Source organism: Malaya genurostris, chromosome 3 (genome assembly GCF_030247185.1).
Source record: "Malaya genurostris strain Urasoe2022 chromosome 3, Malgen_1.1, whole genome shotgun sequence".
In the NCBI taxonomy this organism is placed as follows: domain Eukaryota; kingdom Metazoa; phylum Arthropoda; class Insecta; order Diptera; family Culicidae; genus Malaya; species Malaya genurostris.
Window position 1 is genome coordinate 286,465,196 of NC_080572.1, and position 10,921 is coordinate 286,476,116.

The window sequence follows — 10,921 nt, forward strand, 5'->3', positions numbered from 1 at the left end:
CGACTTACATTAACAATGAATGTAAGAAAGTACACCCAAACCTCCATTTACGTAAATGGAGGTTTGAGTGTACTTTCTTACATTCATTGTTGATGTAAGTCGAAAATTACGGGGACTAAGTAAATCGAATTATGACGTAAAAATAGTTTACGTTATATGGAATATTCAACGTAAAAAAAGTTTTCCTTAGGTATATGTATTAGTAGATATGTATAATATATTGGATAGTTATGGAACGAAAATTATGAGTATTTACAGGAAAAGGATGTTCTAAGCAGCATCAATTTACAAGATGGCGACTTCCGGTTCATTGATAGGGGAGAGTGGGGCTACTTGAACCACTTCTTTTGTCGTGAATACGACTTACTTTACTATGGGGTGCCTTTTTAAAATTTACCCTCTGAGAGAGTGATAGGTTTTTGATCGTGAATATCTTTTGTTGTATCTAACGAATCAACATAATTTTCGCTACATGCCTTCGGAAATATGATCACAATTTTATGATAAAATATTCAGCTGTGTGACATAATCTCAAATAATTCAAAATTAAGCGTTTCTGAAGTGTTTGGAATAAACGAGTATCAAAGAGGATAATTCATAAGGCGCGTTTGCCTTTCTCGTATTTTTAAAGCTCATAGCTCAGTGATCTTTGAAAGGATTTATATAATCTAACTACCAATAGAATCGAAATTTTTCAACTAAAGCGTGTAAAGAAAAAGCATTGAAGTGTTTCAATAGTACACTATTTAAAAACCATGTCAACACCAGCCAATCAGAACGCGTTCTGAGGAAGAGAACAAAATATCTGCTGCTGTACAACAAATCGTTCGAGAAAAATGTTCCGAAAAGTGGTGAATATCGTAGTGAGTTCCTCAATTTGGCCCTTCTGAACGCTAGAAACGAATCCCTACAGCATATTGATAGTTTCTTTCAATAAATTATGCCAATCCGAAATTAAATAATCGACATTAAAATTCTGTATGCGGCTATTTTTATAGCCGTTAGAACCGCCCATTAGTGAAAAACCTACAAACGAAATCAGGTAAAAACAAGCCTCTCAACAAAATTGGATCAGTTTGGATTCTATCGCCACTGCGAGCAGATTTTTTTTGTGTCGTTTGCAAAGCTAGTTTCGCTTCCGACAAGAGCGATTGCGTCAAAGCTGCCAGTCATTTGCATTGGTGAAAAAGCAACGGTGGAGAGCATTACACAAAATCAGCCGTTCTCATGACTCTAAAAGTTTTCTAAAGAATTATTAGGATTTGTTGTTCGCAAATAGAAAGGAAATATCCTCAGTTTAGTGCAAATCTAGAACAGTTTAGTTAGATTTGTGCACTTTTTGCTGTGTGAAATTCACAGTAATCGAGTTCAAGTGAAGCCTTCTTTGTTTTTGCGAAAAAGGGGAGTGCTTGCATAACTCATACAACTGATAAACTAATTGATATTCGGAAGTGTTGAGGAACATGTCAGTTGTTATCTCATTCCCGACATCCAGTTATGTCTCTGATATTACCCACCCGCCTTTTTGTTAATTGATATATCTTTTAAACTATTTGGGGTAGAACATGTTTTACCTACGATTAATCAAAACAAACCTTTCTTTTCGATAGTCAATGTAATCAATAAATGTAAATTCGATTTTTGGCATAAATAGCAGCTTTTTACATGTCTCTTTTGCCTCTTTTTTTAAAAAATATAAAATAATGCAAAAAAAAATATGCAGTTATGTACCACAGGTGGAACACAATGAACATTTTCCAGAATAAAGTGAGGTCGCGATTCGTGCAGTTTCATGCAGAGAATAACTTCTATAATTAATAACTGTAACAACAAACGTCAGAAGCGTGCACAAATATGTGTGAGGTTAGGTTACCGATAGGGTTACCGGTACACCTTATGATAGCAGAAAAGTTTTTAGTCAGTGAAGAAATATCCCTAATGGTTCATGTATCCCCGTGGTTCAACTAACCCCACTCTCTCCTATTCTTTGAAAACCCTTACAATATGGATATTTTCGCAACGGGTTTGATGAGTAGATGTCAGAAAACGATGTTTGAGGTGGCTCTGAATTCCAAGATGGCGACTTCCGGGTAATGTATATTCCTTGAAAACAACCACCTCAAACATCGTTTTCCGACATCTACTCATCAATCCCGTTCCGAAAATACCCATATTATAGTAATTTCCATGGAATATAAAAGAGCCGGAAACGATTTTCATTGTATGCAAAAACCTCTTTTTACGAAGTAGGTTCGTAAAAAAAGTTTACGTTATTTGGATTTTTCAACGTAAAAAAAGATACTTTATTTGGGATTTTTGTCGTAAAAAGAGTTACGTAAAAACTAGGACCAGAGCTGCAAATTGTCAGTCATGTCAAATGACCTTGACAGACTGACTAAAATCATCGTCAACTGTAATCGGTACGGTCAAAGTGTCTGTCAAATGAGATACTCGATAGTTCAATGACCAAGAAGAAATATACTCAGTCAAAGACAGGTGACGCATTTTGTTCTCTCTCTCATTCTCCTATTCCCTGTTGAAGCAAAAATGATAGTACTAACATAAACATAAATTGATAAAGTTAATTGTTCTTTGGAAAAAGTCATCGGATTTCGGAGTTTATTGGTGTACATGATTTTAATTCAATGTTTATGCTGCTTGATTAATATTTAGTCACATCGTAATCAAGCAGTGACAGGAGAAATGAAGATAATATCAATCGCATCGGCAATCAATGAGCGTCCTGGTGAGTATAATATCAAGAGAATTTAAGTTATGACAGATCGGCTCTCAGGCACTCAATATATGATGATTGGTAGAGCCTGGTTGGCAGCAGTCCAGTGCAAAGTTGCTCTTTGATAGTGGCATTTAGCAGCTCTGACTAGGACAGGACCTGACAATTGTTAATCCATTTCTAGGACCAGTTTCGGACCAGCTCGTGATTGGTTGAAATTGACATAAGCAAGTACAAGTTGTTGAAATCAATATTACTGCAGGGTGGTAGAAAAAGTGTTGTCAGTATCGTCGGTAACAATGTAGCTTGATATTGGATATTTTATTTTTCGGATCATCTTTTCAAAATTATTAATTTCAATAGGATTTAAGTTCAATTCGTTTTTAAGTCCTGTCAATGTGGAAAGCTTACGATTACATTTAACAATCATTGGATGATACAAAGAGAAAGCCTGAACTCACGAAGTGTGATATGGACGAGAATATTGATTATGTTGGTTGAGAATAGCACCGAATCTTTGGATACTTCTTTATGTTATTATTTTTCTCAAATAGAATATGTTGAATACTTTAGTTAATAAAGCTGCAAAAATAATTACTCAAAATTGAGTGTTTTAGAAAAATTTTATTTGTGAGCTGTTTCAACTAAACGTTTTCTTCAAAACAAACATCTGATCAAAATGAATCCAGAGCTATATTTTTGACCGATATAACATTTGTCTAAGTGTTTTCAAATGATAAATATTCGCATGTTATAAGGGGAGAAAGTTTTCAGAATGAATAATTATCTCTACTGGCAACAGTGATCGCGAGGCATTTATTATTTACAGCAGGGAGCAACCGGAATAAGAAGAGAAATATTTTTCTAGAAAAAGAAGCCAGTTGTCTGGTCCTGTCCTAGCGTAAAAAGAGGTAACGTAAAAAAAGTTTACGTAAACGGAGGTTTGAGTGTATTTGTTTCCTCCTAAGGACTCTTCCTCCATTGGTCCACACAAGGTAGAGTGAATTAACTCGAGTATTTCACTTGCTCTTGAGCCTTGTTTGTTAAAAGGCTGACGATGCTGCTTCCGCTGTAGACATGTCACACACGCAGACACACACGAAGGAACCTCTGTATTACTGAATTCAACTCCATTCGAATTCTCTAGCTGCATTCTTCTGGTGCACTCTGGTGTGAGCTCGCTCCAGAGTCAAGAATCCAATCCATTTTTATATCATGGGATTTCCGAAATATACCCATTGCTGTATATCGCCTTTCGTTTTTGTCGTGAACACGACTTACTTTACCATGGGGTGCCTTTTCAAAATTTACCCTCTGAGAGAGTGATAAGTTTTTGATCGTGAATATCTCTTGTTGTATCTAACGAATCAACATAATTCTTGTTACATGCCATCGGAAATACGATCAAAATTTTATGATAAAATTTTTAGTTGTGTAACATAATCTCAAATAGTTCAAAATTAAACTTTTATGAAATGTTTGGTATAAACGAGTATCAAAGCGGATAATTCATAAGGCGCGTTTGCCTTTCTCGTATTTTGAAAGCTCATAGCTCAGTGATCTGTGGAAGGATTTATATAATCTAGCTACCAATAGAATCGAAATTTTTCAACTTGAACGTGTATTGCAACAACATTGAAGTTTTTCAATAGTACACTATTGAAAAACCTGTTTGATTTGACGCTTGACATCACCAGACAATCAGAACGCGAGATGTCTGCTGCTGAACAAGAGCAACCATATAAAAGTTGAGTGGTTCATTTTTCCTACCATTTGTTGAGCATTTGTATTTCCGAAACAAGACACACACACACGAGAGCAACATCGAGGACCTGTCGTCTCACTGTTTCCCGTTCTGCGAACAGAAGAAGGAATTTTGGCAAAGGGGCTGTCCGTACATCGCTGCCAGTAGCAGGTATAAAATGAAGTGTTATGTGAGAAATAGCGTCTGGAACGTAGGAGACACCGTCAGCACGATGACACCGAAAACCGGTAGAAAGGCAGCCAAAAAGTCAACCAAGGCCCATTCAAAGCACTTTTCAGACGATTCAAAGCACTTTTAAGTGCTAAAGATTATCATAAAGAACCAGTTGAATTTTGTCGCTTTGCTACCATTTTCTGAGGAACTGTTTGCCTTGTTTCGGCAAAACACGAGAAGTTAAAATTTTGCACTAACACATTCAATTACGAACGGCAATGCGAAAGTGGAAGTGATGATGTTGAACACATCTTTATACTAGTATACAAATATGCCGTGCGAAGCAGAGTTGCCACGTATACATGGAACGACTATTTTGAATTAGATGATTTTAACAACAAAATTTTCAAAATAACTATAAAATTAGTTAAAATTGAGAATTTACTTTGCTGAAAAAAACTTTTATTTTTAGAGAATGTGTTTAGTTGGTGAATATTCTGGACACAAACCAGCAATATTTCAATCCAACACGAAATTCTCATTGACAACTAATTTCGTTATTACAATCAGAAAATTTGATTCTATTTATCTATCACCATCATTACTGAAGGACAGCACAAAGAAAACAAAAATGACATTGGTTTTATTAACAAGTTTATTAGCCAAAAACTCATGAGAAGTGTCAAAGCAAAACAATCCATTTAAAAGCTAAAAGGGATAGTCTTGTTGAAACTGCTTGCGAATTTTTTAGATGTTTTCCGCATGTGTTACGATATATCCATATATAAATTTCTAAACCGATATGTAAATATGACGTAAACTGTATTCAGAATTTGTGCGCATTTGAAGCGATTGTGCGTAATAATGTTTTTACGCGGAACAAGGAAGTGAGTTTCGAATGTTACATGCTAATTGTATATATCAAATGAGGTTTTTTGTGTCTTCCAACCTTCCGGGTCCGCTGTACTACTTGTATTCGGTTTTTTTTCCAAATGCTCAAAGTTTTCAGTGAGAGAGTCGATTTCGCGAAGTCGAATGAAGAAAACAGCGATTTAGAAGAAAAATTTTCAAAAAGAAGTTTATGTTTCGCTTATGTCTTTTTCTCCAATACAACATCGTATTTATACCTGGCAATATGGAACAGATAACCGCAACTGAATTTTTTTTCGATAGTAGTGTGCCATCTAGTGGCTAGTAGTCATTACGGTGTTAACGTTTTTTTCGGTGACAGAGCGCCATATAGCTGCAAATGGCAAAAACCAATTCAACCATTTATGTTGGTTGAAAACAATGTTTTATTTCTCTAATTCAACTAAAAAATTAGTTGAATGGATATGAAGTGTGCCTTAGCTAAGAAATGACAGCACGTTTAATTGGTGAATTGAACTGAAAAAAATAGCCTTTTGAACAAATATTTTATTATTATTAAGGGAATTAGAATTAAAAAATCTAAATTAGCAAAAGTAAGATTTTTTTAGTTGTCTCAAAAAATAATTAACTAAAATCAGAAAATCAGCTAATTTTTTCGCCAAAATGCTGATTTCGGTCTTCCCGTGTGATTATGACGTCATCTCGTTGGATTTTTGTAGCAGTATAGTACTAATCTGAAACTTAATCTAGTTTAAATAATTTTCCCGAAAAAACTACATTTGGCATAAAATAATTGTTAATTTTTTTTTCAATTTCATCATGTTTTGGTTACATTTTTTCATGTTTTTTTTTCTTTCGAACTTCCTACAGAACATCAAATCACGTAAATTTCACAGGTTGTAAAAGGCACGGGTTTGCGCAGTAATGTTTCGCTTTTCATTCCAGCGGGGGGGGGGGGGGGGGGGGTAGGTTTCGCTCCTCACAAACATGAAACCTAACAATGAAGCTTGATAGATGTAAACAAAAGGGTATGAATAAGATTCTCCTCAATTTTTCAAGTGAAAAGACTCATACTTTTCAAAAGGAACAGATATTTTTTGGTGTGCCATTTTCATCGAAGACTTCCTTTATCGAACCAATAACAACTGATTCCAGAATATCTCAATCTACTACCAACAATGACGTTTAGAACTCCTAATCTCATATCAACAACAACGAAAAACGGGGAGCAAGATTGCAATGCTGACCAGGCATAAATGGATTTGAGATTAAAACATAAAACCAGGAGAGAATGACGTGAAATGCAACGCCTGCTTCTACTCGTTACTAAATTAACAATTAATAAATTAATTGTGATATTTCTGAATATTATTACAATTGTTAAAAATACTATCGGAAGGTTTGTTCAAACTGTCGATAAGCATTAAATCAGTCTGTCTGTTATTGCATGCCCGTCCGTAATCAATCGATCTGATAAATACATTTTTTTTTTGGTGCAAATTCTCACAACTTTTATCTTATCGGTGAGTTGACCTCACATATTGCCTTGCAAATCGGGATAAATACGGCAACTGAAGTAAGTTCGCCATTTTTCGCTGTAGAACGTTGGACTGATCCGATCATGAGGTACATGACAGCCGTTGTATCATCGCTGTTCGTCATCTCAGTGTTGGCTGGTCCGGTGGAGAAAAACCAGCGCATTTTCAATGGCGAAGTGGCAGCACCCGGCCAGTTTCCGTATTTGGTTGGATTAATCACATCAATTGGTATCTGCGGTGGCTCGCTCATCTCGGCCAATTATGTACTCACGGCTGCGCAGTGCATCGTAGAACTGGAATCGGTTACCGTGGTCATAGGAAGTACTCGGATTTTCGATCAAACCGACGAGGGTCAAATCCGGCTGAAGGCGACCAATTTGATTGTTCATCCGGGTTACGAAATCGCCGGTGAAATGTTCGATGTCGGATTAATTCAATTGCCACAAAGTGTTACCAATGTGAGACCGATTCGTTTGCCAAATTTACGGCAAGCGGAAGCAACATTCGTGGGACAACAGGCAACCGTTGCCGGCTGGGGAGCGACTGGCCAGGGTGAGCCCCAGTCGGAGGATTTACTGTTTGTCAGATCGGCCGTCGTCTCGGTAGCCTCGTGCCGGTTGTCGCTACCCACACAGCAAATCACGGACAACCACATTTGCGCCAACTCGGACAGCAACTCCCCGTGCAAGGGAGACTATGGCAGCCCCCTAACGATTGTGGACGTCGACGGAATCACCACCCAAATCGGAGTATTCTCACTAAATTCCGTTCTCGGATGCCAAAGTAACCGCCCGGCTGTGTATTCTAGAATGTCATCGTACCTGACATGGATTGGAGATAATTCTGATGTCGTGATTGCCGAAGATTTCTAGTGCATTCAGAAATAAACAAGCGTGGTTTTACTACATATTCATTACTAGGAACGAAGGAGATATATTCTATAATAAAGATTGTACTCGAACAAAATAAAACGATCATCAAAAATTCAAATTAGAAATTCTAAGGGAATAAATAAACACATACTAGCAGTTTTTGTAAAGTTGGTTTATTCAACCTCCTCTCCAAGGTTAAATTACCGCATCTTGGATTTAACACCATCCATCAAATCCTGTACAACACTTGCACCTTCTTTTTTGTACACTTTCATCCACTCTTTCTTAAAAACCTGAACCTGTTTTTTTCCAGTCCGCTATTCACATAATTTAAAGCGAGCAGTGACTTACTTCGCATGCTATTAATCAAAAACACTAGTAGGAGACAGACTTGTATCAGCAGAACCAAAATAGTAAATGTATTCGAGGTTATAATTAACGGCAGCGTTAGTACCTCAAGAAATCTACCAGCGTAAAGTGGAGTGAACGTAAATCGATTTTATTTCGGCTGTTTTTAGAACTTGGTATTCATGAAAGATAAGTGCTCAATCGAAGTCGATGTGCGTGGGAAGTGCTTGTTGTAGAGTAGCCGTTTTTCAACCAACTATTATAAATGTTACACCATACTTGACGTAAAATATTTGTAGTCGTTTTGCCCTGAAGATGAAGATATAACTTTCGAAACGTTCGTTTTTAACGAAAAATAATGGTTTTGACGAGAAATCAATTGACCAAAAAGCCATCTCTTTATTTAAAACAACATTAACTGGTCGCACCCGCATCAAATAAATGAAAGATAAGTAATTCTTGCCTTTATTATATAGAAAGGCTATAAAATCACTGTGAAAACCGACTGTTGAACCGAGGCCCGGAGGGCCGAATGTCATATATTATTCGACTCAGCTCGATAAACTTAGCAAATGTCTGTGTTTGTATGTTTGTCACTCGATTTTCTCAGAGAAGATTGAACAGATTTACACAAACTCAGTCTCAAATGAAAGGTCTTATGGTCTCATAGATCGCTATTGAATTTTATCCCTATCCGACTAACTGTTCCGGAATTACAGGGTGATATGGCGCGACCGAGATGGCGCGACCGATTTTCACAAACTTAGATTCCAAGCGGTCCCACACGGAACGACCGAAATTAGCTCTGCGCCTAATTCGTATTACTGTTTTTGAATTAGTTGATTTTAACGACAAAATTTCCAAAATAACTATGAAATTAGTTAAAACTGAGAATTTACTTTGCTGGAAAAAAACTCTTATTTTTAGAGATTGGGTTTAGTTGGCGAATATCCTGGACACAAACCAGCAATATTTCAATCCAACACGAAATTCTTATTGACAACTAATTTTGTTATTAAAATCAAAAAACTTGTTTCTATTTATCTATCACCATCATTACTGAAGGACAGTACAAAGAAAACAAAATTGATATGGGTATTATTAACAAGTTTATTAGCCAAAAACTCATGAGAAGTGTCAAAGCAAAACAATCCATTAAAAAGCTAAAAAGGACAGTCTTATTGAAACTGCTTGAAAATTGTTTTGATGTTTTTCGCATGTGTTTGATATATCTTTATTTAAATTTCTAAACCGATATGTATAAATGTCGTAAACTGTTAGTGGAAATCGTATTTATTCAGAATTTGTGCTCACTTGAAGCGATTGTGCGTAATAATGTTTTTACGCGGAACAGTGAAGTGAATTTCGAATGTTTCACTCTAATTGTGATGAAATTTTTTTGTATCTTCAAACCTTCCGAGCTGCGCCGTCCGGTGTACTACTTGTATTCGGTTTTTGTTTTCCGAGTGCTCAAAGTTTTCAGTGAGAATAAGAAAACAGTTTAGAAGAAAAAAATTCAAAAAGATGTTTATGTTTCGTTTATGTCTTTTTTTCCAATACAACATCGTATTTATACCTGCCAATATAGTAAAGACAACCGCGTCTGAAATTTTTTCGGCAGTAGTGTGCCATCTAGTGGCTAGTAGTCATTACGGTGTTACCGTTTCGGTCACAGGGCGCCACATAGCTGCAGATTGCAAAAGCCAATTCAACCATTCATATTGGTTGAAAACAACATTTTATTTCTTTAATTCAACTAAAAAATTAGTTGAATGGAAATGAAATGTGCTTTAGCTAAGAAATGACAGCACGTTCAATTTGTGAATTCAACTAAAAAAATTGTCATTTCAACAAATATTTTATTATTATTAAGGGAATGAGAATAAAAAATCTAAATTAGCAAAAGTAAGATTTTTTTAGTTGTCTCAAAAAATAACTAACTAAAATCAGCAAATCAACTAAATTTTTCGCGAAAATACTGATTTCGGTCGTTTCGTGCATAGATCGCTATTGAATTTTATCTTTATGCAACTACCGATTCCGGAATTACAAGGCAATATGTGCAAATCTTTCTCATATCTGACTGTCGTTTTAGAGTGACTAAAACAAGATTCAGAGTGGCGAAATGGTAGCGCGTATGTACGGAATGCATAAGAACGCAGGTTCGAGTCCTGTCTCCGAGCGTATCTTTTTCCAATAAACCATCTTTTCTGTTAGTTTTGTCATTCATTTGACTTCTCCAATATATATTTCCGCTCAGTAATTGCAAAAACTGTATTTTATTTCTCTTGTAAGTTACAGATTCAAATGTTGCGAAAGGAAGTAATTTTTTACCACCGCTAGAAATCAAATACGCCCCATTTCTCGTAAAAAAATTTGTATTTGCGATAGCCGTGGAAGATGCTTCAAAACAAGATAATATTAAATTCATTGGTTTATGTTTGATTTCGAGTGGGGTGATAATTGTGGAAAAACAGAAAAACGGCTACCTCAGTCTTATAATACAAACGAATGTTGTTTACTGTCCGACGTTTCGGCCTTCGGTGTAGGACTTTTTCAAGGAAAACCTGAAATTTTTATTGTGTTACATTGACAAAAACATAAAGCGTTTAACAAATGATACGTTTATAGTCAAACTGTC

General features: G+C 36.0%; 1 protein-coding gene across 1 annotated transcript; it reads left to right on the top strand.

Annotated features, from left to right (window-relative positions):
* Positions 1 to 7,103: 7,103 nt before the first annotated feature.
* LOC131434506 (collagenase-like) lies at positions 7,104 to 8,132 on the top strand. Its single transcript, XM_058601255.1, has one exon. The coding sequence runs from the start codon at positions 7,144 to 7,146 to the stop codon at positions 7,930 to 7,932; it is 789 nt and encodes a 262-aa protein (XP_058457238.1). The 5' UTR covers positions 7,104 to 7,143; the 3' UTR covers positions 7,933 to 8,132.
* The last annotated feature ends 2,789 nt before the right edge of the window (positions 8,133 to 10,921 follow it).

Coding starts and splice junctions, on each gene's coding strand:
- LOC131434506 (XM_058601255.1), top strand. CDS start 7,144: ATGAGGTACATGACAGCCGTTGTATCATCGCTGTTCGTCATCTCAGTG.